Source organism: Mastigoproctus giganteus, chromosome 6, assembly GCF_048544385.1.
Source record: "Mastigoproctus giganteus isolate SK-2022 chromosome 6, ASM4854438v1, whole genome shotgun sequence".
Lineage (NCBI taxonomy): Eukaryota > Metazoa > Arthropoda > Arachnida > Uropygi > Thelyphonidae > Mastigoproctus > Mastigoproctus giganteus.
In genome coordinates this window covers 13,329,816-13,357,493 of record NC_143580.1, presented here as the reverse complement: position 1 = coordinate 13,357,493, position 27,678 = coordinate 13,329,816, and the positions used below count along the sequence as shown (strand labels likewise).

Sequence of the window (27,678 nt, the reverse complement as noted above, 5' to 3'; positions counted from 1 at the left end):
AAACGGTAGATTTATCACTTTTGTAAGCATATCAATTTATAAATTGATAAATTTATTCAATTTATAAACATATAAATTAAAAGCAAACGACGAAACCTTCCATGACAAACGCACAACACATGCTGAACAAGGATTAGCGAGAAACATTCACGCTCGCAATTTTGTCACCCCTCTCCCCACACCCACCGAGCGCTGTTTTGACCAGGAAAGATAATTTTAGCCACGCCCATGTTTTTTATGGCGGTAAATATTCACGGCACGTTAAAATTCACATTTTTGTAGGTTTCATTTTATATTAAATCGGCGATCGCGAATATGCGAAACCGCGAATACAGATACCGCGAATAGCGGGGGTTTACTGTATAAAAAGTATGCTAAGTTGTTATTACTCTGAAATTTCCTCTTCTGTAAAATACTAACAAAAATAGTTGATATGGTTTAGCCTGAAATGTCATGAAAAAAAGATTTTTTTGGTGGTGGCAGGGAACTGTTATTAGACATGATTTTTTGTTACAGCATAGCATGTTCACACAGAAAACAGCAGACAACACTACGAACCCACCGAAATCAGTAAGATAATCAACATCATAGGAATGAGTATCCACAAACATTGATCAACAGGGATCTACACAGACAGCAAGTGTTGTCTATTTCCAGAGGTTGACATGCTATAATGTAACAGAATTTTTTAAATTAATAAACTAAGTACACAAGTTTTTTTTCATTAAAAAGTATATTTACAAGCAATAATACTACATTTTTATTTCATTTAATTACATTACCCATTTGCTCCTATACATCACATATCTGCAAATAACCAATCATCAGGTCATCGACCTGCCTCTGAAACGAGGGAACAGATTTGGAACTCTTACATAACTCATGTATTATAGAACACATCATATCTTCATTTACATTCTCTACTTCAACACTAAAATCTTGCCTCCACGACTGGGCCTGTTTTGAGTTTCTAGCAACAACTCCATAAAGAACTTTCATTACATAGTCTGTATTCATGTGAATTATTTTTTCATCATTACAAGCTTCTGAGATAGGGAATTCGCAGTAAAATCGCTGAAGATTTCTATCCATCACCCAAAGCAGAAGAGACATTCCGGGTGACACATCACTCTGTGAAAGACAAAAAACAGGATGAGAATTATTTAAAATTCATGACTGAAGGTTTTTTTAAATTAATGATAACCAAGAAAGGACAGGTGTAAGAGACAAAATTGTACTTCTTTTGTATACATTCAAATTACTAAAAATTAGTAACTTTTCCAGTTCATTTAGTTTGTCATAAAATGACTCATTACATAAACTTTAATAAAATAAAATAAGAATGATCATATAGGATTTTAATGATTGGTGATCTAGGACAGTGGCTCCCAAACTACTGAGATCTGCAGATCCTATATACATATACAGGGTTATTCAAAATGAAGTCCGGGGTTTCAAACAATTCCTGTACACACGAGCAGACATAGGAAGAAAAAAATATTTACAGAATGCAAGTATAGTAATGAAGTTTTTTTACATACCTCATAAATGTTCAATATGAGAGCCTTTAGTGAAATCGCCCATTCTGCTTATTCACTTTCCCCGACAAATGGAAGGTCGATTCATCAGAAAAAATCACTCTGTCAGCAAAGTGGTGTTGCTAAATCTCTCAAAGTAAATCTCTATTACAATGGTAATAGAGATTTACTTACACAAAACTCCAACACAGTAAAAGCTTTCTCATTACATTCCGAAGCCATGTCGCAACAGAGCAGAACTAGCATCACAGGCAAGCGAACGACTGCACGGTGGTATGCGTCCAACGTCATCTGGTGGTTAGCCATGCAGCATACTGAACATCGTGAGCGTGGGAACGAAACTTGAGATATTATGTGTTCTTTCGAGATGGCTACAAATGATTATGACACATGCGCTTTCCCAAAAAAAAATTTCTGAAACCCCGGACTTCATTTTGAATAACCCTGTATAAAAACACACATTATTCGATAGCCCTTCTCAATGTTTTGTGAACCCCCAGTTTGGGAAACGCTGATTTGGGTTTTTGGGTTTTTTTTTTTTTTTTTTCATTTTTTCAGTGAATGCGATGATAGAGTGAGTGACAGATGCAAAATTTTAATTTGTTAAGTGGCAGTGATAGGCAACTTCATTATTCAAAATATTGTGAATACTGAAATGAAAGAAAACAATATAGTTTAAATACACAGTGCATTTCAGGTATGTTAGCAAATCATGACATGTAACAAAAAAAAAAAAAAAAAAAGCAAGGACTTATGAATGAATGAAAAAATTGTTCTGCACATCCTCCACATTACTCATTCATTTATCCAACCATGGCATGGCAAAAAACATAATATCCAGTGCTGAAGCGACAATAAACTATATATGGATAGCCAACATGACATAAGAAAAATAATCATTTCTGGATTTCTATTGGTTTGATTTTAATGAAATTTGGAAGGGAATGACAAATCACTCTAAAAGAGGAAAGTATAAAACTTTCAAGAAAATCCATCCAATGAGAGAGCTGAATTACTACATGCAGACAGACAAACAAAATGTGTTTGTTTCATGGCAGTCTCGTGGTTTCCCCCATTAGCCTAGACAGATAGACAGAAATAAATAATTGCTGATTGGATTTCTACTGGTCTGATTTTAATGAAATTTGGGATGATTCAATAAATTTTTCAACAATGCCCAAAATATAAAATTTAACAAAAATCCATCCAGTGGAAGATGAGTTTGGGGGGGGGGGGTGGAATAATAATTGCTAGATTTCTATCAGTCCAATTCTAATGAAATTTGAGGTCGAATTTCATTAAATTGCACTGCTTTTTAATTGAATCAACCCTTTTAAAAAGGTTCAAATATTAAAATTTGATGAAAATATATCCACTAATAATTGAGTTGTAACACGCTGATGGTGGACGAATGGACATGCTGAAGACAATAGGAACATTAGGCATATTTAAGCCAATGGGCTTAAAAAGGAACAAAATTCTTGAAACAATAAATAAAAATATGAGATAAAAGAATTAGTGAAACTAAAACAAAATCCTGGTATGGACCAACACAGTGTTAAAAATTGATCAATAGTAATGTTACACAAATGTTACATATGCTGTATATACAAATGTTGAGGTTTGGATTTTCAACCCATTGTTACAAAACACACCCTGCTTTAAGTCACCTGTTACCCCTAGATGAATCAGTGGCTTGGCAATTGTTAATAGCATTCCATCACCTTGACTTATGAAACATCAATTACAAATACACACAATATACACTATGAAGAGAAAAGTTGTTATTTCTGTAGGATTTTAGGTGCATTAGCAACTCAGACCATATTTTACCATTGTATATTATGTTTGTAGATGTGTGTGTGTTCACAGGCAGACCTGCATGTTGTGCAGACTGAAAAAATCCAGAATATATCACAGACGAAACCCTACTGCCCTGCCTGAGTTAACTACAGCCCCGACTGAAGTGGACTTTTAAAATTCCTCAAGTCATAAATAAGAATTGAACAGAATTGAACTAAGCAAATAACATGGCAAAAACACTAGAAAGTCATGGAGGATATTGCAAAAACTTGCACGATCCTCGTTTTAAATAAACTTTTATCAATACAATATTTAATGACGTGTTTGCCCACCTCTTCAGTCATAATTATTCATGCTGACAGACTCCAATTTTTCATAACAGGAAGATTTTATTCCATTTCTCCTTCAAATATTATTCTACTGATTGCAGATGTGTTGACATGGCTTGAACACTATGTTCTAGTCAATCCCAAAGGTGTTTGATGGGGGTTAAGGTTGAGGGTGATGACTCAAGTCATTGATCAAGGTCAAAGCCAAAAAAAAAATAATTATAATGAAACTGTAAATGCACTGAGACTATCAAAATATGGGTAATGTAGATGCAAATATGTGCACCACAAGACTGAGTCCACCCATTTCACAGCTAATTATCCAAGTGGTTAAAGCTGAGTTGTCACCATGGAAACAGAGTGGGCATGTCTGGGTCAAATCCACATGATCATAAATTATAGTTGATGATAATATTCTTGTCAAATGGTGTGCAAACTCTGATCTCAATGCAGCTGTGCTGGAGTATAAACAGAACATAACTGTGGCATTAAATATTAAATAGGTTATTGTGGGCTAATACGAGGATCAAACCACTAGTTAAAGTGGGTTCTGAAAAACGAACTAATAAACTAGCTTTTCACACAGAACCCATTCATAATTTGTATTAAATGAAATATTATAAAATGTAATATCCAAGTTAAAATAAAACAAATCAAAAATTCTTGAATTGTTTCACAGATACCTTTAATTCAAATTAAAGGGGTAAAATTCAGATCAGGGCGGACACTCCAAACTATCATTAATTGCTTGAATCTGTCTCGAATTAGTGGCGTAGCATAGCCTAAGGAGTGCTAATCATTAATAATTACTAATTATCAATTGCTTGGATCTGTCCTGAATTAGTGAATTAACATAACGTAACCTTTTTCACAGAGAGTGCACACCCTGTTCTGAAGTTTAGCCATTAAAGGTATATTCTCATAATTTTATGGTGGATCACTGGGCATTCCAGTAGTTGAAAAAAGCTTACTCTTCCTTATTCTCACCCTTCTCCTCTGCTTTACATGTGCCGTGAACTACAGGGGACATGTGCCGACTGGGCTAGCCGGGTGGGTAAAGTGCCTACCGGGTGGGTAAAGTGCCTACCGGGTGGGTAAAGTGCCAACCCAAAGGTCGCGGGTTCGAATCCCGCCTCGGGCTTGGATCACAGTACTGCAAAAAAAAACCTTGGGAGGTGCATTATGGTCACAGAAGCTGATGCACCAACAACTACCAAAAAAAAAAAAGGGGGCATGCAAAGTCCATGTTCCATTACTGTCCCCTGTAGTTCAAACATTGGAACTGGGGACATGCAAAGTCCTCACTTCCACTGCTGTTATTGTACATAAACAAGGTCATGTTCCTTTCTCAAAATTCACCAATTGGGTTAAAGGCAAAATAATAACTCAATTTAAAAAGTTAATTTTAAATTAAACAAATTAAATAAACATAACTGCACATACCTTGGATTCCAAACAGAGCTTGCAGATAAGGGTTTTATTAAGGTTCTGTTGTATTAGCCTCATCAATAAATTCATATACATGCCGCTTCTTGGATTTCTGACTGAAAGTGTATCTAATGATTTATTTTCAGGAATGAATAACACCTGATTCTTCAGGAAGCAAATGACATTTGAGGTCTTGTTCTTTTTAGATGAAGACTGTACTTCTCCTATATAAAGATGGCAGGTTTTACACCTAATATTTCCATCATTTGAGCTAACAGCCAAATCCTCTAGCCATTCTTTATTTAAGTGTAAATGAAGTCCACTAACTAGAATCGTGTCCTTATTAGGATCAAGATTTGGCACTACATTATCGTGATTATGACAAAACCAGTCAGCTGCTACATCCTCCCAGCTGCTTGAAGGCATATCACTGATTTTTCGAAAGGTGCATAAATCTTTGGACAGCTTTTTATTACAACAGCTACAATATAAATTATATGGTATGTTTGCTTCTATATTTAATTTATCACTATTAAATCCCAGCTTCCTTGCTAAATTTGAATTTAGGAGTTCATCCACACAACTATATTCACTTATCAAATCTTGTGTGTCATCAGATGTGAAGTCGCCGTGTTTTCTCAATTGGACACGAAATGTCAATTCTAAAATAGTTCTCTTATCAGAGGAATCTGTTTTGAGAGATTCTTCTGAAATAAGGCTAGCATGAAGCACTTTACTTACGTCATTTTCTTCCACACTAGAATTGTAATTAAAACCTGTCAAGCCTGAAGATGATGGAGGATAAAATTTAAATTCTCCTACTGCAACATATTTGGTTGCAGATACAAGTTTTTCGCTTGCGAAAGCTTTAAAAACAATAGAGGTTTCGCAAACAATAATTTCAGCTCTATCAACAGCACCAGAAAAATCAACATAACGCAATGATATATTTGCAGCACTTACAATAGGATGTATTTCAAGAACAAAACATAATTCACTATGTTTTTGGTCTTCAAGTAACACATGATTAGCCATTTTACTTTGCATACCATTCTGCTGTGGAGCAGAGAAAAACATGCTACAAAACTCAAATAAAACTGATAAAATAAAACTACAATAACAAAATAAAATAAAACTATAATAACAAAATAAACTTCAAAATATTTCCGAATAATACAAATCAATGACATAATTAATCAGCGAATAATACAATGCATTTTTGTACTCATTCTAGCGCCCTCTATGAAAATTGCTAAAAATATATTTTAAAATATTTTATACTGTTTTACTGCTGTCCTACAAAATACCAAAGAATAAACAAATAAATAAAATAAAATAATAAAATAAATAACACATAAAATAAATATATGAAGAAAAAAGAGAAAAAACAATACCACCGTCTTGGTGGTATTCTTGGTTTGTTATCTCGTAGTTAATGTAAGAAAAAAGCATTTAATTAAAAATGTTACTAAAGCAAATTTTGTATTCAAATGCAGGGTGGTCATAAAGTCCTGCACCGGTTTTAAATTTTAATAACTAAAGTTATACAAATGATAGAACCATTCAGTAAAAATTATATGAAAGTTCAAGTCTTAAAGTTTTTATATAATCATTTCATCCATGTAAATCTAATGTTTCTTTTGTTGTATTTATATATATATATATATATATATATATATTTTTTTTTTTTTTTAATCAATTTCTCTTTTATTTGAGCCCAAATGACGACATTTGAAGAAAACGTTAACTGCGCGCTTTGGTTTGCAGAGTTTAAATCAATAACAGCTGTGAGAAGAAAGTTCACTACTCATTATAAAAGAGATGATGGCTTCAAACCTGGAACCTCGACAATCGAGGCGCTCAAAAGCCTCACTGACGCTGTGCTGACTCGCTAGAAGAAATACCTCTTAGTGATATCTATTGACTTTGCGGGGGCTTTCGACACCGTCTGGTGGCCGAGGGTCCTCGCAAGACTCAGATGGCATCCATACCTGGAAACCTATATAACATCATGAAGTTCTACCTCTCTGGAAGGAAAATCACAGTGAAAACACCATATAGAAGCCTCACTAGACCTCTTTGCAGGGGCTGCCCCCAGGGCTCAGTTCTGGGACCGCTCCTGTGGAACATGGTCATGGATGAATTCTTAACCCTCGATTGGGATGAAGCCCGCTCCCAGGCCTTCGCGGACGATCTCATCATCGCGATAATGGGTGACTCTAGAGTGCAACTTGAGGCTACCGCAAACCCAGCACTAACAAAACTCCAGGAATGGGCTTCGACCCATTTTTTAAAAATCTCTTCTGCAAAAACCAGTACAATCCTCTTGAAGGGCAAATTGTAACTACGAAGACCACCACTAATCAAGATTGGAGTAACCAACTTGAAACTCACCACGCAACTCAAATCTAGGAGTTGTACTGGACACAAACCTGTCTTTTCTACCACACCTCCAGTTTAGAAGAAGGAATCGTAGATCTTCCAGAACAGCACTCCCCCAGGGTTCTTTTGCAGAGGCCATTACAGATCACAAAACTTTAATATTTTTTCCTCAGCAATCACAAGTTTGTTGGGTTGCATGACCAGGCGTAATGATTATTAAAATAGGGAGAACTTGGCAAAGAACAGATGTTTAAAGTAGCGCTACATTTGGGGCAGAAGGTTTCTGCCTTTTTTTTTCTTATTTATTATAAAAATTACTGCAAATTCTATTGAGTTTCTAATGTTACTTTTTTTTAAAGTGTTCGACTGCTAGGCAATAAAAGCACTTTCTACTGTATGAGGACGTGTTTGTGTTCAGTAATATTTAGCATTAGCACGACTTTCCCTTTTTTAAGTGCCCCAGCGGGTAGTCATTCTCCACTGCAGTGAGACAACGAATACAGACCACCTGCCGGTTGACCTGATTAAAGGGAGGTGGTGATCTCTAGAATACTGGACAATGTGACCTTGTGCTGGATAGCATTCCGGTGGCTATAATGCTTGGCTAAACAAAACAAGATATGTATTCAAGATTTTAAATTGAGAATAAAGTTATTTACCTGATTATTTAGTGAGTACAACTTGCCTCAGGAAAAAGCACATCAAAATCTGATTCACTGGATACCAAAAACTTAACAAGAAATTGAGCATAATCCTTTAAACTATTCATTGAACAGGAGCCTAAAAACATGCAACAGCCTAGTAAAAAACAACCGAAGTAACTTATTTTACGTGACCATCTGCACATGTCTAAGATCTCTGCACGATGGGGTTCAAAGATTGCTCACTACTTTGAAGAAGCACTACCGAATGCAATGTTCTCGCTTACCGTTGGATTTGTGTAATGTGGATGTCGAGAACATTTTTGTTGTGTTGGTGAGGAATGCTGGGTGTACCAGTATTATCCAGAGCTTAAAGACATGTCAAAGCAGTGGAAACATGCCTCCTCCTCACCTCCCAAAAAGGCAAAGACCATTCCATCTGCGAAGAAGGTGATGTCCGTGTTTTTGGACAGAAAAGAAGTTTTCCTGACAGATTACCTACCTCGAGGTTCCACACATACGGAGAATACTACAGATATCTTTTAAAAAAGTTACGTGATGCATTGAAGTTGAAAAGGCTTGGAATGTTAACCAAAGGTGCCCGTCTTCTGTCAGATAATGCAGCGACTCACACGGCCTTTGCGATCACCAAATTTATCGCCCAGTACGGCTCCGAACTACTGCAGCACCCACTCTATTCTTTTGACCTATCACCATCAGACTTCGTGTTTCGAGACATGAAGAAATCATTGCGTGGACGGCGCTTTGATTCGTCTCAGGAAGTCATCAATGAAGTGGGATCGTGGTTTCAGGCAAAAATTGCAGACGTCTATGATCAAGGAATTAAACAAATGATCTATAGATGGGAGAAATGTGTGACTATCCATGGAGAGTACATAGAAAATACATAGGAGAGTACGTAGGAGAGTACATAGGACCAGGATTCAAGCACCTGACTGCTAAATACTGTTGGTCCATCTGCCAATCCGCACTGGAGCAGTGTGGCAGATTATGGCACATTTCCTCGAAATAAATTGTTGAGGAGGCTTCCATCCTGCAGTGGATTAATAATGGCTGCTGCTTGACCCTTATTTCTCTACTTCCGCATTCAAATGCTAATTTTTATAATACTTCAACTTCTCTATTAACGCAGGTGCGGACACAATATACTCTCACCTCATAACCTCAATTTCTTTGGCAGAGTAACGGATTTCTAAATCGCAACGGCAAACCTAAGAAAAATGAAAATGTCATTCACCAGTGAGGCTCGAACTCACAACCTGGGCAGCACGCAGAAGTAAAAAAAAAAAAAAAAAAAGGTAAACTGCAGCCATTATCAACCCACTGCAGGATGGAAGCCTTCTCAACGATTCATGCTGAGGGAAATGGACCATAATCTGCCACGCTGGTCCATTACAGGTGCCAGATCGACCATATTTAGCAGTCAAGGGCTTGAATCCCGGTCTACTCAAAGAGCGTGTGCTATTGCACTCCCGCTCTTATCCACTCAGCTACGTAGGCCGGTTTCAGAAGTACTGTCTTATAAGTACCGAACGCTAACCAATTGAGCCACTGAGGACGGTTGATCTCATTCCTAGAAATTTGAATACGAAACAAGAGGTGAATACATACAAACAGTCCTCAACCATTTCTTTCGGTAAGTTTCCTATAGTGGACATAAAACTTTGAAGGAAAACTGCGCTTTCTGTGCAGTTTTCGAAAGAAGAAAAGTTTAAATAAATGTTTTCTTTAAGCTCACTGGTATAAAGAAAGAAAGGGCTCGTCCGGGATTTGAACCCGGGACCTCTCGCATCCGAAGCGAGAATCATACCCCTAGACCAACGAGCCACGATTTCAGATACTGTACGTGGGTCTCATTGGCTAAATAAACTTGTCCATAAATAAAAACGGCAACTTTGGTGAAAGTGTGATTCAGAGATTTGTTGATTGTGATGACAAAAGCTAAGAAATGAAAGTAAATGGCAAGTTAGTTTCAGAGGGAGCTAAATCAAATCTCTGGATTTGAAAATCAATTTTTTTGGAATTTCCTACCTCTCTTCCCTTTGATTTACTGCTGAATAAAACCAATTGTAAAACCTATTCAATGCTTGTTTATTTTTTGATTTATTCAAGTTCAAAGAGAAGACCGGAGTGACATAAGCAAATTATTATAGAGATTACATTAAAATCCCTAAAAATAATAAAAAACATGTACAATATTTCTAAATATATAAATTCATTCAAAATTTTAAAACGGTAGCTTTCTGACATGCGCAATTGATGTACTTTGCAATTACTGGAAGAAATCAAAAAATTGGAGCTTATAAAATTAAAAGCACTGCTTGATGTATAGGTTTTCTCAAATTTAACGTATCAAATACATCAATAATAAAATAATTTGATTTAATTTATAATTGCTACCTTTTTATCTTAGCTTTGTGATGGTTTTATATTGTTTCTGGTACTGTACTCTACCCCCTACACTACTATAACTCTGTTTGTTTTTTTGAAAAAGAAATAAGTATAATAATACAACTTCGGTTCCAATAACATAAACGAGCAAAATAAATCAACTTTGGTTCTTAAAAAAATTCTGTGCTTAACTAGTTACTTATAGTTATTTTAATAGTTACTTCAATTAAATAGAAGTAACTATTAAATCCACCAATACATCTCTTATTTATACTACGCAGCAACTGAAATTTTTAATATACACTATGCTGCCGCTTTATTAGGTACACCCCTGCTGTGCACACAAATGACCACAGTTGTGGATATAAATGCAGCAGAACAACCTTTTTAGTATCAGTTAAGCGTACAAACCGTAGCAAGAAGGGGCAAAAGGAGTGATCTAACGGACTTCGAATGAGGCATGGTAGTAGGTGCTAGACGTGCTGGACAAAGCAGCTCTGAAACGGCAGTTCTCCTGAACTTTTTACGCACCACAGTTTCAAGGATATATCGAGAATGGTGCACGAACAGAAAACATCCTCTCAACAGCACTCCTGTGTAAAAAAATTGCTTTTTGATGAGAGAGGTCAGTGGAGGATGGTTAGAATTCTGCAAGCAAACAGGCGGGCCACAGTGTTGCACATCACGTCAGAATACAACCTTGATGCGCAGAACAAAATATCGCAACGGACCACTAGTCGCACTTTGTCGCGAATGGGCTACAACAGCCGACGGCCACATCGCGTACAGTTGTTATCTATGAAGAACAAGAGAGCACGCCTCCCGTGGGCACAGCAACACCAGCACTGGACTATCGGGGTTGGGAAAATAGTTGCTTGATCTGACGAGTCGAAGTTCCTGGTGCATCATGTTGATGGAATGCTCAGAATTTGGCGAAAACAACATGAATCCATGTACCCATCATGTTTGACGACTACTGTGCAAAGTGGTGGGGGCAGTGTTATGGTGTGGGGAATGTTTTCTAGGCACACATTAGGTCCATTGATATCCATAGATTCACGTCTGAATGCCACATAGTACCTAAACATCGTTGTTGACCAAGTGCATCCGTTCATGTGGACAGTTTATCCTCAGTCAGATTGTTACTTCCAGCAGGATAATGCGCCGGTGCACAAAGCCCGAATCACTATGGAATAGTTCCAAGAACATAACAATGACTTTTCTTTCCTGCAGTGACCCGCTCAGTCCGTAGATCTCAATCCAATTGAACATCTTTCGGATGAGCTGGAAAGGGCTGTTCACTGCAGTTCAATACACCTCCGTCGAATCTCAAGGAACTGCGTGACACACTCATGTCTGCATGGTACTCCATTCCCGCACAAAGTTTTCAACATTTTGTTCAAATCGAATTCTACACGAATTCACGCTGTTTTCAAGGCTAAAGGAGTCTCAACACGCTACTTGGCACGCGTACCTAATAAAGTGGCAGCAAAGTGTATTTCAATCATGCCCATCCTCAGGGCGTCTTCCATTAATTAATAATTTATGGTACTCTTATAGCAAACTTACTATTACTAACAAATATTTTTCTCTTTGCATAATATTCAACCAAAATTCTTTTATGGCACATAGAACTTAGAACTTAACTAATTCCATTAATCTATTTCATTAGTATTTCACTTAATTTAGACATCTAACATTCTCTCTCCTCTGTAATTTTAAATTGGATAAAAACGGTCCAATTATGTTCTGAAAATGCTTTATGTGAGGATTTAGATTTACTCATTCTTCCATTAAGGGATTCTTCTTCTTCCTTTAGCGCAAAAAATCTGTAGCATTAGCAAGGGCACATGATGCAAGGAAGCAAGCTTATATAGCATCAGCCAAAAAAAAAAAAAAAATTTCACCCATACCCTGGCTCCAAATGTTTGTCAAGTTCTGCCTTGAATCAATTTAAGCTATCAACTTCTACAATGACAGATGAAAGTTTGTTCCAGCAATCAACCACCCGCAAGCTAAAGGTAAACTTCTGAACATCTATCCTACAACCTCAATTTGAATTTATGACCTCTCAGACGATTATTCTGAGCAAGAGTAAGAATCCCATCAGCATTGAGCATGCCCAAACCATTCAAGACTTTATACACCTTTATCAGATCACCTCGCAGGTGTCCAGTCTCCAGACACTATAATTTGCAAAACTTAAGCCTTTCTTCGTAAAAGCAACCCTTTGTTCTGTTCACTAATCTTGTTGCCCTTCTCTGTACTCGTTCCAGCAGCTCTACATCCTTCTTGAAATGAGGCCGCCAGACCTGTATACAGTACTCAAGGTGTGGTATGACTATTGCCTTATACAAGGGGATAATAACCTCCTTATCCTTGCTAGAAAACGTCCTGTATATCATTGACAAGACACCATGGGCTACTCTTGCAGACGGTCTGCACTGCTCAGAAAACTTCATATCTGCCTGCACAATTACCCCCAGATCCTTTTCATTTTCTACTACTGTCAGTGTGGTACCACAGAGTTGATACGTTACTCTGGGGTTGCTGTTTCCCATATGTAGTACTTTACATTTGTCAATGTTAAACTTCATTTGCCATCTCTCAGCCCATCTTCTCAACTTTTCTAGATCCTGTTGCAGCAGTGTACTGTCATTAGTGTCAATAACAACCCTGTCAAACTTCGTATCGTCTGCAAACTTGGACATTAAGCTTGATATACCATCATCAATATCATTTATAAATACAGAAAACAATAATGGAACCAACACTTAACCCTGAGGGACCCCACTAATAACATTAGTCCACGAAGATCAGCGTCCATTGATTACCACTGTCTGTCTTCTCCCACTCAACCATCCCTTTATCCATAGCAGCAATTTGCCTCCAATGCCACACTGCTCCAATTTGTTCAGCAGTCTTCCATGTGTAACAGTATCAAAGGCTTTTCTAAGATCCAAATATATGATATCAAAGTTATTCTTTGCATCCAGTTCCTTTGTGACTGCATCATAGTATCCAATCAAATTAGTCAGACAAAACGTTCCCTTAAAAAACCCATGCTGTGTCCAAGCTATAACTGAAGTCTTGTCTAGATGATCCTGCAATGCTTCTTTAACCAGTTCCTCCATTAATTTCCCTGGAACAGAAGTTAAACTAACAGGTCTGTAATTACTCGTGTCTCCCTTTGATCCTCCTTTGTGAATTGGGGTCACATTAGCATATCTCCAGTCCATGGGTACCTCCCCTGAGTCCAAAGAAGCTCTCATAATTATGGCTAAGGGTTTGTTTACTTCCTTTGCAGCCTGCTTTAATATAACTGGATAGATTCCGTCCACCCCAGGTGGCTTTCTTATATTTATCTTCCACAATTTCTCCTCCACTTTACTCTCAGTTATTACAAGATTATCTAGCTTACTGCCAGAGTTGAATACACCTTTGTTGAATAACTCCTCATGTGTGAATGTAGATGCAAAATATTCATTTAGTTTGTTAGCTATCTGAGCAGGATCATTAACAGTTGAGCCATTAATATCAAGTCGACCAATCTGATTCATCCCCTTTCTTGTAGAGTTTACATAAGTAAAGAAATCTTTGCTGTTTTTCTTTGCATCCTTTGCCAAAGAGTTCTTCTGCCTTCGCCTGCCTAACCCCCTTTGTAGCTTGGTTACAGACCAGCTTATATCTATCATAGGCTTCTGTGTCACGTGTTAATTTATATGTGTCCAATGCATTTTTCTTCTCTATCACATGTCTAATTACTTCATCTGACATCAATTTAGGCCTAAATCTTGAACAATATTTCTTTGTTAGTATGAAAAGCCTAGTAGCTTCCAAGATTAATTCTTTGAATGCTTCCCATTTTGAATTTGCTGTTGGTAACATCATCAGTTGATCCACCGTATAGAATTTAAATGTTGCCCGAGCTCACTCCTGGGCATCGGGCAACACGGCGGCAATCTCCAAAGCAGAATGCGCTGGTCCCAAAGGAACTAGTTATTGTTGGTGACTCTATTGTCAGGGAGACGGGGAATATATTTTGTAAAAAGGATAGGTGGAACAGGACCAGGGTATGTCTGCCAGGGGCAAAGGTTGATGACGTTGTAGAGCGGATATCATCTTTCAAGGGCACAAAAGGTGATATAGTTGTACACGTTGGTGCTAATGATATCAAGAGTAGGAGACCGGCGGAATTACTCAACAAGTACAGGTCACTGTTGAAAAAAAGCCGTGAAATAGGGTTGAATTTGAAAGTGTCTGCAATTCTGCCCAGACACGATAGGAGGGAGTACATGATGAGAGCCTTGTCGATCAATTCGGCCCTGGAAAGATTGTGCAAGGCTCAAGGGGTAGAATTTTTTTCAGCCTGGACTGTACTTGTTAACAGGAGAGATTGCTTCTACAGGGATGGGATACACTTAAATAGAAAGGGTGCAAGAATATTTGCTGATGCTATCGAGGCAGTGTTAGGTGGGTCGGAAAACTGCTAGTTTGGGGGGATACAAAGACTAATAGTTTAACAGTAACCGCAGGCAGAGGTGAAGGTGATTCTTGCACAACTTCTATTAGAATAAGAAGCGACCTGGAGCGAGGGGTGTTGGGGGTTTCAGGGACGGATGGCAGTCATCATGGAATAGTTGGGTATATGGGATGTGTTAGGGTAACAGGGAATAGGCATAGGAGCATGTATGCTTGCATGTATACCAATGCTAGAAGTATAGTAAATAAATTTGATGAATTTGAAGTGTTGGTCAAGACATCAAAGGCGGATATTGTTGGGATAGCAGAGACGTGGTGTCACAAAGATATAAGGAATGCAGAACTGGAATTTGGGGAGTACAATGTGTACAGAAAGGATAGACAGGACAGAAAGGGAGGGGGTGTTATGCTGTTAATTAAGAAAAACATAAAATCAAAGGAAGTGCACCCAGTTAATATAGATGAACAGTGCTCTGTTGAGTCAGTTTGGTGTGAGATAAGCACTGCGAAAGGAAAAATAAGAGGAGGAGTGTGTTATAGGCCTAATGACTTGAATGAGTACAATGAACAATTGTACAGAGAAATAGAGTGGGCCAGTAAATCAGAATGTCTTATAATGGGGGATTTTAACTTCCCAGATATTGACTGGAACTTGTGGGTTGGGCACTCACACACTAGTCAGACTTTTGTGGAGTTATTGGATGATTGTTTTCTGCAGCAGCATGTTCGAGAGGCAACCAGAGAAAGTAACACTCTTGATCTGGTTATGAGCAGTGATCATTCGTGTATTAAGAATTTGCAGATAAAGGAACCACTAGGTGGCAGTGATCACAGTGTGCTGAAGTGGGATTTACTCAAAGAGGTAACTACCGTCAGGGGTAAAGGAAAGGGTTTTTGCTTCCGTAAAGGGGAGTACAGTGGTCTCAGACAGTTTTTAAATTCTGTACAGTGGGATCAACTGACGATGTTACAAACAGTAAATTCTAAGTGGGAAGCATTCAAAGAATTAATCGTGGAAGCGACTAGACTTTATATACCGATTAAGAAATATCGTTCAAGGTTTAGGCCTAAATGGTTATCAAATGAACTAATGAGACTCGTGACAGAGAAGAAAAATGCATGGGATGCATATAAATTATCAGGCGACGCAGAAGCCTGTAGCAGATATAAGCTAGTCTGTAATCAGGTCACAAAGGAGGTTCGGCAGGCAAAGGCGGATTACGAGAAATCTTTGGCAAAAGATGCTAAGAAAAACAGCAAGGATTTCTTTACTTATATAAACTCTAAAAGGAAGGGGATGAATATGATTGGACCACTTGACATCGATGGTTCGACTGTTGATGATCCTGCTCAGATAGCAAACAAACTGAATGAGTATTTTGCATCTACATTCACACGTGAGGAATTATTACAATTTGAAAATGGAAGAAGGTTATCAAATTGTAGCAGTGTGCTTAATGATTTTGTAATAACTGAGAGCAAAGTGGAGGAGAAATTGTTGAAGTTAAACATACGAAAGGCACCTGGGGTGGATGGGATCTATCCAGTTATTTTAAAGGAGGCGGCAAAGCAACTAAGCAAACCCTTAGCCATAATTATGAGAGCATCCTTGGACTCAGGGGAGGTTCCCACGGACTGGAGATGTGCAAATGTGTCCCCAATTCACAAAGGTGGATCGAAGGGTGACACGAGTAATTACAGACCAGTTAGTTTAACTTCTGTTCCGGGTAAAATAATGGAGTCGCTGGTTAAAGATGCATTGCAGGATCATCTAGACAAGACTGCAGCGATAACTCAAACACAGCATGGGTTTGTTAAGGGAAAGTCTTGTCTGACAAATTTGATTGGTTATTATGATGTGGTCACAAAGGAACTGGATGCAAAAAATAATTTTGATATCATATACTTGGATTTCAGGAAAGCTTTTGACACTGTTGCGCATGGAAGACTACTGTACAAATTGGAGCAGAATGGTATTAAGGGTAAGTTGCTACAATGGATAAAAGGATGGTTAAGTGGGAGAAGACAGAGGGTGGTAATCAATGGGTGCTGCTCTTCGTGGACTAATGTTATTAGTGGAGTCCCACAGGGTTCGGTGTTGGGTCCACTGTTGTTTTTGTGTATTTATCAATGATATTGATGAAGGTATATCAGGCTTAATGTCGAAGTTTGCAGATGACACAAAGGTTGGCAGGGTTGTTAATGACAGTAATGGCAGTGTGCTACTGCAACAGGATCTAGATAATTTGGGCAGATGGGCTAAGAAGTGGCAACTGAAGTTCAACCTTGACAAATGCAAAGTACTGCATATGGGTAGAAATAACCCCAGAGAAACGTACCAACTGTGTGGTACTACACGTAAGGTGGTAGAAAATGAAAAAGACCTGGGAGTAATTGTGCAGTCAGATATGAAGTTTTCTGAGCAGTGCAGACAGGCTGCTAGGGCGGGTCATGGGGTTTTGTCAATGATATATAGGAATTTTGCTAGCAGGGAAAAGGAGGTGATTGTCCCTCTGTATAAGGCAATGGTCAGGCCACGCCTTGAGTACTGCGTACAGGTCTGGAGGCCTCATTTTAGGAAGGATGTAGATTTGCTTGAGCGTGTACAGAGAAGGGCAACAAGATTCGTGAGAGGAATGAAGGGATCCTCTTACCAAGAGAGGCTTAAGTTCTGCAAATTGCAGTGGCTGGAGACTAGACACCTGCGCGGTGATCTGATTGAGGTGTATAAGGTCTTGAATGGGTTGAGCACGCTGAATTCTGATGGGATCCTTCCACTTGTTCAGATTACGAACCTAAGGGGGCATAAATTCAAATTAAGAAAGGACAGATGTAGAATAGATGTGTGGAAATTTGCCTTTAGCCAGCGGGTGGTTAATTGCTGGAACAAACTTCCATCTGTCGTTGTAGAAGTTGATAGGTTAAATAAATTTAAGGAGGAACTGGACAGGCATTTGGAGGGAATGGTGTGATTTTTTTTTTTTTTTTTTTTTTTTTTTTTGGCTGATGCTGCATAAGCTCCTACACTTGCTTTCTTGCATCATGTGCCACTACTACTACTACTACTACTACTACTACTACCACCCTAGTCACCTTTACGAAAGCAAAAACCCTTCCCTTTACCCCTGATGGTAGTTACCTCTTTGAGTAAATCTCACTTGAGCACACTGTGATCACTGCCACCTATCTTTATCTTCAGATTCTTAATTCATGAAGAATCACTACTGATAATCAAATCAAGAGTATTACTCCCTCCAGTTGCCTCCCGAACATGCTGATTTAGAAAACAATCATCCAATAAATCCACAAAAACCCTGCTAGTGTGTGAGTGACCAACCCACAAATTCCAGTCAATCTCTGGGAAATTAAAATTCCCCATTATAAAACACTCTGATTTACTGACCCACTCTATTTCTCTGCACAATTGCTCATTATACTCATCAGAGTCATTAGGCCTAAAACACACACCTACTCTCATTTTTCCTTTGCCAGTGCTTATGTCACACCGAACAGACTCAACATTGCATTGTCCACTGACGTCAATTGGATGCACTTCCTTAGATTTTATGTATTTCTTAACTAACAGCATAACCCCTCCTCCCTTTCTGTACACATTGTACTCCCCAAATTCCAACTCTGCACTGCTTATATCTGTGTGACACCACGTCTCTGATATCCCAACAATATCTGCCTTTGATGTCTTGACTAGCACTTGAAGCTCATCGAATTTATAAACTATACTCCTAGCATTGGTGTTCATGCAAGTAAACATGCATCTGTTTCTACTCTTGCATAATAACTTTCCTTGCTGATCATCTACGTCCTCTTACAGCGAAAGGAAAAGGCCTGAGTTCGAATCCCATCAATGACGAGACGAATTTAAATGTATTTCATTCATATTAGAGTATCATCACGGGGACGCATTAAAAGGAATTAGAATGGCTGAGAAAAGGAGTCCAGACAGGACGCCACTTTGTGAGACCACCTGCATTTATTTTCTTTCTAAAGTGGGTCTTCTTCATTGTGAGGTGGACACTTCTACTCCTCTGTAAAGTGTTGAGGAAAGCTAGTAGGTCGCCATTAATCCCGAAGAAGGATTGCAGAAGACTGAGAAGGGCTGTGATGTCTAGGTTGTCAAAAGCATTCGGATTTAGTTTCGAAAGCCTGAAGAATTGATGTCTTTGCCGCCATGAGGTTTGTTATGGTGGATCTTTTTGCGACTGCGAAATGGAACTGTTTCGGTTTCTGTGGCAACAGCTGTTTGTTTAATGGTGGAAGGAGTACCTTTTCAAGGAGTTTGAGGAGGGTAGGAGAAGTTGAGATTGGTCTGAAATCTTTTGGGCTTGTCGGCATTTGAACCTTAAGCAGTGGACTCACAGAGTATTCATTCCATCAAGCAGGGAAAACTCGTATGGAAAGAACTGAGTTGTAGATTGAGAGCAATTTTTGCGTAAACGATGGAATATTCAGTAATGGATTGATAGATACTTCTATAGGGCTTCAATGACTGTTTATGTAGTGCTGAAATACACGAAAATTCAGGACCAAGTTAAGCTTCTGTATCGGAACCAGCTAGACATTCCATGTATAATAAATGCCCATGACAACATCGAAAGCAAAGCATTTCATTAGGAAAATAAATCCCATACCCAAACGAACTGAATTTAGGTTTAATTTTCAAATTTCAACGACTTTCTTCACCTTTGGATTTAGTCCATACAATTAAATGGTCTTACGAGCCGAGTTTTTTATCCTTGTTTTGAATAATGTTTTGTTTTTTTTCATGGTTTATTAAAAGAATTTGTTTTATATTACTTGTCTAACGCGTGACGAAACTAAAAATTCTGGAATCTTCCATCAGATTGCTGAGCAACCCCCACCTGACATTTAATAACCATATCAAACCTACCTTTAGGCCTGCTGACTCTTTGGGGCCCTCATTTGGTGACGGATCTGACAGCATAGTGGTTTCACCATTGAAGCGAAGAAAATTTGAACAGGTTTAATTGAAAATGAAAGTACAGAAGTTAAAGAAATGTCACAATACACTCATGCATCATCTTTTGTTGATTATTGGCATTGGTAGTGGCAAATGATGCAAGAAAGCAAGCTTATATAACATCAGCCGAAAAACAAAACAAAAAAAAAAAAAACGACATTACCCACGTCACCTAGTTCATGTCGTCTACATCTTCCTTGAATTTATTTAAGCTACAAACTCCCACAACAACAGATGAAGTTTGTTCCAGCAATCAACCATCAGCTAGCTAAAGGCAAACCGTCCTTCCTGAATTTGAATTTGTGCTCCCTCATGTGCGTAGTCTCAATAAGAGGAAGAATCCCATTAGCATTGAGCTTTCTCATTCCATTCAAAGCCTCAAACATCTCAATCAGATGGCTTTGTCGTTCTCTGTACTCGTTCCAGCAGCTATACATCCTTCCTAAAATGAGGCCTCAGACATGTATGCAGTACTCAAGGTGTGGCCTAACCATTGTTTTATACAATGGGATAATAACCTTACCTCTTTGCCAATACAGTACCATTAACAACAAAAAACATCACAAAACTATCAAGATAAAAAGATGACAGTCATTTTGAATGAATTTATATATTTGTAGTACTCCTTGAAGTATATTTAGAAATATTTTACTTTTTATGATTATTTTTAGTGATTTTAATGTAATCTATCCTTTTGTCTGGAAGGCTGTTTGAACTTGAATAACTCAAAGATTAAACAAGCCTTTGACCTAATTCCTACGTGGGTCTCATTTGCTAAATAAACTTTCGCAAATGAGACCCACGTAGAGGATTTAAAAGTGTGGCTCGTTGGTCTAGGGGTATGATTCTCGCTTCGGGTGCGAGAGGTCCCGGGTTCAAATCCCGGACGAGCCCTTTCTTTATACCACAGTGAGCTTAAGGAAAACATTTATTTCAACTTTCCTTTTTTTTTCGAAAACTGTACAGAAAGAGTAGTTCTCGTTCCAAGTTTTATGTCCACTATACGAAACTTACCGAGAGAAATGGTTGCGAGGACTTCTTTTCTTGATGTCTTATAAGAACCGAGAGCAATTGGTTAGCGCTCGGTTCTTATAAGACAGTACTTCTGCGTGCTGCCCAGGTTGTGAGTTCAAGCCTCGCCTGGGGAATGACATTTTAATTTTTCTTTGCCAAAGCAACTGAGGTTATGAGGTGAGAGTATATTGTGTCCATACCTACGTTAATAGATAAGTTGAAGTAATTTAAAAATTAGCAATTGAATGCGGAAGTAGAGCCATAAGGGACAAGCAGCAGAAAGCCTTTCTCAGCAATTCATGTTGAGAGAAATGGGCCATAATCTGACACGCTGGTCCAGTGCGGATTGGCAGATGGACCAACAGCATTTAGCAGTCAGTTGCTTAGTCTATTCAACGAGCGTATACTACTGCACTTTCACTCTTACCACTTGGCTATGGAAGTAGAATAATACAATGATTAAAAGGCATAAGAAATAACGTCACTAGAATTGCTGAGTACGAGAGGGTATCAAAATGTTCGTAACCTTACCTAGAAATAATAGCCCTACAAAGGTAAAACTTCAGAGCAACTTTAATCCTTTTCTATGTACTCTTCATGGATAGTAACATATTTCTCCCATCTATAGATCAGTTGTTTAATGCCTTGACAATAGACGTCCGCACTTTTTGCGTGAAACCACGATTCCACTTTATTTATAACATCCTGAGACGATTCAAAGCGCTGTCCACGCAATGGTTTCTTCATGTATCAGAACACGAATTCAGACGGTGTTAGGTCAGAAGAATAGGGTGGGTGCTGCAGTAGTTCCAAGCCGTACTGGACAATAAATTTGGTTGTAGCAAAGGCCGTGTGAGTAGGTGCAATGTCTGACAAAAGACGGGCACCTTTGGTTAACATTCCGAGACTTTTGAAATTCAATGCATCATGTAACTTTTTCAAAAGATATCTGTAGTATTGTCCGTACGTGTGGAATCACGAGGTAGGTTATCTGTCAGTTTAACCCCTTTTCTGTCCAAGAAACATGGACAACATCACTTTCTTCGCAGATGTAGTGGTCTTTGCCTTTTTGGGAGATGAGAAGGAGGAGTGTTTCCACATGACTTTAATCTCCGGATCATACTGGTACACCGAGCATTCTTCACCAACACATCAAAAAAGTTCTCAACATCCACATTACACAAATCCAATGGTTGGCGAGAACACTGCATTCGATATTGCTTCTTCAAAGGAGTCAGAAATCTTGGAACCCCATCGTGCAGAGATCTTAGACATGTGCAGATGATCATGTAAAATGCTGTGGGCAGTCCAGTAACTAATTTCCATTGCATTTGCGACGAAATGAATTGTCACACGTCTGTCACTCACCGCCAGCTGCTAAATCTTTGCAACAGTCTAACTATCTGTGAACATTGATGGCCTTTCTTCTCTTGGCTAGTCAAAGACACTTGTATGACCGCACTGGAACTCCCATTTCCACTTTTTTACAGCGTCATAGGAAGGGCAATTCTGCCCATAGACAGCTTTGATTTCTTCGTCAATTCCTGAGCTGTCTTGCCCTGCAAATGCAGGAACTTGATTACTGCTCGTTACTCCACTTTGTCAACCATGGCGTCTTTATTCAGATTACGGGCTCAACCTCTGGTGTACCTGCGGGAATGGAATTTCACAAGTTCTTGAATATGTAGACAACTTACATTAAAACCAGCATCTTCCTACAGATGTTTTATCTAGGTCAGGGTACGAACTTTATGATACCCCCCCCCCGTCGTAGACGTTATAGGAAGTTTTAAGTGAAGTAGTTAAATTGGATTGTTTCGAATTGAATGTGGGAAAGGAAGAATCCCTCTGTTCCTGGAAAACTCTGTTAATTTAGAAGCAGTCAGTTAGCTTGTGGTCCTTTCCACTGGAGGGCAGCTGTTGTACGAAAGAATATCAGGTGCCACCGCAAGCAATAGTAAGCAACAAAGAGGATATAACTCCACAGTATGCTTATTAAAGTAAACATCTTGGTAAATGAGCGTTCAATAATTACGCATTATATTATTAGCCAGGGGCGTTCTTTTTCTTAAGACCACCCTGGGTGCTATCCATTTTGATTGCACTGTATATAGAAAATAGCAACAAAAGTGTTTTTGAAGCGAAATATTTTTTAAAAAATTCACTTTTCATATCAAAACGTTACCGTTGTGAAATTTTATATGGATTTATATATTTCTGATCTGCATTTACATATTGTACACGTTTTTAAATTATTTTTAGAAATTTTTAATGGAATGTCTGGAATGCTCTTTGAGTTCTGTTATATGCAGATATCAATTGTAAAAGTACGAATGAGTTTCTTTAGATTTCGTCTCCGAACTGGAAAACAGTATTCCAGGTGCAGTCTTAGAACTGATTTGTAGAACAAAACTGTGTCCTCCCTAAAAGTATGAAAAGCAAAAAATAATCAAGAAAGTTAATGAAACCGACGTGATTGAAAGTGTGGCTCGTTGGTTTAGGGGTATGATTCTCGCTTAGGGTGCGAGAGGTCCCGGATTCAAATCCCGGACGAGCCCTCAGCTTCGTTTTTTCATGGTGAACTTCAAACATCACTGTGGTAAAAGGAATTTAATTTTTTCTTTTTTCGAAAACTGTGCAGAGTTCGTAGTGTTTTAGTTCGAAATCTTGTCCATTTTACGAAAGTCAGAAAGAGAAATTGTTATTTGGATTGCTTGTATGCATTCGCTTGTTGTTCCCAGTGAACGTTTCTACTAATGAAATCAAGATGTTGACGGGTTCCCCAGTGGCGCAATTGGTTAGCGCGCGGTACTTATAAGACAGTACTTCTGAGTGATGCCGAGGTTGTGAGTTCGAGCCTCACCTGGGGAATTAAGTTTTTATTTTTCTTAGGTTCGGCATTGCAATTTTGAAATCTTTTACACTGCCATTTCTGGCGGTTTGCTGTTTGTAGGAGGAAAAACACGAGCCACCATGTGAAAGAAGTCCATAGAAATTCATCACGTCATTGATGCGATTCGAACTCTGATCTTTTCATTCGGCGTAAGAGGAAGATAATTGCAAAAATTGTGGCACCAGCGAAGGTACCGTAGGGTGTTTGGTGGTATTCTGTTCCATAATTGCACGTGGGAACCTGAAGAATGTCTCATAAATATGCATTCCAACAGACTTCGTCATCTGTAACAGTCCTGATGGCCGGCTGTTGGTTTGAGGGAGAGAGTTACGATTAATATCCCTGAGCAGCAGGTGATTTTTATCAAAAGGGATTTATTCCATTAAGGATTGTACAGTTGAGACCCCTCCATCTCATGGCGTAGACAGGTCACTACTGTACACATCTGTCCTTAATGGACTGAATAAATAAATAAATTAAGTTAACGGGTTAGACGAAACCAGATTTCCATTTGACGGTTTCTGAGAAATTCCCGAAAACTCCTTCAGCTCAGCACACCCTCTCTTCTTTAAACCTCTGTAGATCAAAAAGAAATAAAAGGAGGTGAGTTCTAAAACATCATGCAATCTTTGTTTCCATTAAAATTCTAAAAGTTTTATAGAAATAGAGATTTATACGATAGTGCAGGATATAAGAGTGGATCACGCGGTTGGTTGCAATATCTTCTATCCCAGGGATTTCGAAAGTGAAAATTACGTTTTCTAGAGGGTGCACTTGGGTTTTTGGACACATGTCGTTTTTTCTTTGGACAGACCATCAAATAATCCAGTTATGAACCGTATTTTGTTTCAATCTTTGAGATTAAATGTAAAAGCATATATTAATTTGGTTGCGTGACAAATCCCTCCCATTCAATTATCGTCCCAATGCCCTTCTACTCGTTGTAAAGTAATGGAGAAATCAATTAACCGCCAACTCTTAAACTATCTGGAAACCTTCCGCCTGATCAACGACCGCCAATATGGATTCTGTAAGTGGTAATCCACTGGTGATATTCTGGCTTATGTTGCCCATTTATGGACAAATTCAATGGAAAGATTTTGTGAAACTCAAGCAGTTGCTCTTGACAATTCAATGGCTATTGATCGTATTTAGCATAAAGGTCTGCGAAATAAACTTCCATCTATGGTTTGCCAGCTGTTTTTTTTTTTTTTTTTTGTTTTGTAATTGGGTATCAAGTTTTCTCTTTAACCGCTCACTGCCAGGGGACACTGAGATAATTTACGAGGTGATAGTAAATGTTCTGTGTGCTTTCTAAATTCTCCATTAATGCTGGTGTTCCCCAAGGTTCAGATCCTTCTCCCAATCATTTCCTCTTGTATATTAATGACCTTTCATTAACCGGAAATCCTATCCATAGTTTTGCTGATGATAGCACATCGCATTCCACCTTCCAATTTCAGAAACGTTGTCTGCACAAACAGCTTCAATTTATCAAATATCCACAACCAATTCCTTAAATGTTGACCTTCATTGCTAATGGAGCTCCGGAATCCAATTGCTTATAAAGATTGATTCTAAAAGCGCTCTTGAGAAATAAAATTGCAAAATATTCATTAAATATTGGATAAATAAGTTTCATCAAATGCTTCCTTTCAAGTCTTTTAGTTACAAAAAAATGTCCATCTTACCATAAACGGTATTTATTTTCAGAATTCGCCAACTGTTTGAGGCTAGTCTCAATAACAAATGTCTGACAGCATCACTAAAGAAGCAGCCGATCTGTCCAGCACTCCAAAAGAAAATCAGCGCCCCCTTTCGTTAAACGATTTAGAGGGCGTATTTTATATTTTATTATGCGGTTATGGTGTGAGTATTAAAATATGATTTATTAATTCTTTCGTTTCAGGATTATTCTTTCTTTTCTATCTCGACATTTTATCTAATAGAAACCAGTGGTAATTTTTCAAAATATAATAAATTATTAAATGTAAATTATAAACAATTATAAGTCATAAATTATTTCCTTTTGATACCAATGACCTGCTGCTCAGGGATATTAATCGTAACTCTCTCCCTCAAACCAACAGCCAGCCATCAGGACTGTTACAGATGATGAAGTCTGTTGGAATGCATATTGGTGTGATATTCTTTAGGTCCCCACGTGCAATTATCGAACTGAATACCACCAAACACCCAAAGGTACCTTCGCTGGTGCCACAGTTTTTGGGACTATCGTCCACTTACGTCGAATGAAAGGACCTGAGTTCGAATCCCCTCAAAGACGTGACGAATTTCTATGGACTTCTTTCACATGGTGGCTCGTGTTTTTCTTCCTACAAACAGCAAACCGCCAGAAAATGGCAGTGTAAAAGATTTCTAAATTGAAATGCAAACCTAAGAAAAATAAAAACTTAATTCCCCAGGTGAGGCTCGAACTCACAACCTCGGCATCACTCAGAAGTACTGTCTTATAAGTACCGCGCGCTAAGCAATTGCGCCACTGGGGAAGTCGTCATAATCTTAATTTCATTGACAGAAACTTTCATTGGGAAAGACACGCGAATGCATACAAGCAATCCAAACAAAATTTCTCTTTCTAACTTTCGTAAAATGGACATTAGATTTCGAACTAAAACACTGCGAACTCTGTACAGTTTTCGAAAGAAGAAAAAATTAAATTCCTTTTACAACAGTGATCTTTAAGTTCATCATGAAAAAACGTAGTTGGAAAGGTCGTTAGTGTTTTGAAACTGGGAACGCTCGCACTCTAAGCGACAATCATACCCTTAGACCAACGAGCCACACTTTCAATCACCTCGGTTTCATTAGCTTTCTGGTTTATTTTTTGCTTTTCATACATTTAGGGAGGACACAGTTATGTTATACAAATCAATTGTAAGACTGCACCTGGAATACAGTTTTGCAGTTCGGAGGCGAATCTAAAGAAACTCATTCGCCCTTTTACAATTCTTTTCAACAAGTCACAAGTTTTTCTTTAAAAAAAAATAAAATAAAATATGAGACCGATTTTCAAATCCTGAGATTTGATTTAGCTCTCTGTGAAACCAACTTGCCAGTTTCTTTCAAGAGAAGATAATTTCTTAGCTTTTGTCATCACAATCATCAAATCTCTGCTCACACTGTAACCAAAGTTGGCGTTTTTATTTATGGACAAGTTTATTTAGCAAATGAGACTAACGTAATCGAAAGTGTGGCTCGTTGGTCTAGGGATATGATTCTCGTTTCGGGTGCGAGAGGTCCCGGGTGTAAATCCCGGACGAGCCCTTTGTTTCTTTATACCACAGTGAGCTTAAGGAAAACATTTATTTCAACTTTTCTTCTTTCGAAACTGTAAAGAAAGCGCACTGTTAGTTATAAGTTTTATGTCCACTATACGAAACTTGCCGAATGAAATGGTTGCGAGGACTGCTTGTATGTATTCATGTCTTGTTTCCTATTCAAGTTTCTAGGAATGAGGTCAATCGTCGTCAGTAGCGCAATTGGCTAGCCCTCCGTCCTTATAAAACAGTACTTCTGCGTGCTGCCCAGGTTGTCAGTTCGAGCCTCACCTGGAGGAATGACATTTTAATTTTTCTTTGGCAAAGCAACTGAGGTTATGAGGTGAGAGTATATTGTGTACGCACCTGAATTAGTAGATAAGTTGAAGTAATATAAAAATTAGCATTTGAATGCGGAAGTAGAACAATAAGGGGCAAGCAGCAGCTATTATCAATCCACTGCAGGATGGAAGCCT

General features: G+C 38.3%; 1 protein-coding gene and 5 non-coding genes across 6 annotated transcripts in view; 3 read left to right on the top strand and 3 right to left on the bottom strand.

Moving 5' to 3' along the window:
* Window positions 1–736: 736 nt before the first annotated feature.
* The window catches only part of LOC150083939 (uncharacterized), a 60,750-nt gene continuing 33,808 nt past the window's right edge, over window positions 737–27,678 (bottom strand). The window contains exons 3-4 of the mRNA XM_090375649.1: window positions 5,114–6,209; window positions 737–1,131 (exon numbers count right to left, since the gene is read on the bottom strand). Coding sequence (XP_090231775.1) covers window positions 793–1,131; window positions 5,114–6,209 — 1,435 coding nt within the window. The 3' untranslated portion in view covers window positions 737–792. The remainder of the gene's footprint in view (window positions 1,132–5,113; window positions 6,210–27,678) is intronic.
* On the bottom strand, window positions 9,898–9,969 carry TRNAP-CGG (transfer RNA proline (anticodon CGG)). The gene has a single exon. It is a non-coding gene; the product is annotated as a tRNA-Pro (tRNA).
* On the top strand, window positions 20,837–20,908 carry TRNAP-CGG (transfer RNA proline (anticodon CGG)). Its single transcript has one exon. It is a non-coding gene; the product is annotated as a tRNA-Pro (tRNA).
* On the top strand, window positions 23,515–23,586 carry TRNAP-AGG (transfer RNA proline (anticodon AGG)). The gene has a single exon. It is a non-coding gene; the product is annotated as a tRNA-Pro (tRNA).
* Window positions 23,808–23,899, top strand: TRNAI-UAU (transfer RNA isoleucine (anticodon UAU)). Its single transcript is given in 2 exon segments — window positions 23,808–23,845; window positions 23,864–23,899. It is a non-coding gene; the product is annotated as a tRNA-Ile (tRNA).
* On the bottom strand, window positions 26,340–26,431 carry TRNAI-UAU (transfer RNA isoleucine (anticodon UAU)). Its single transcript is given in 2 exon segments — window positions 26,340–26,375; window positions 26,394–26,431. It is a non-coding gene; the product is annotated as a tRNA-Ile (tRNA).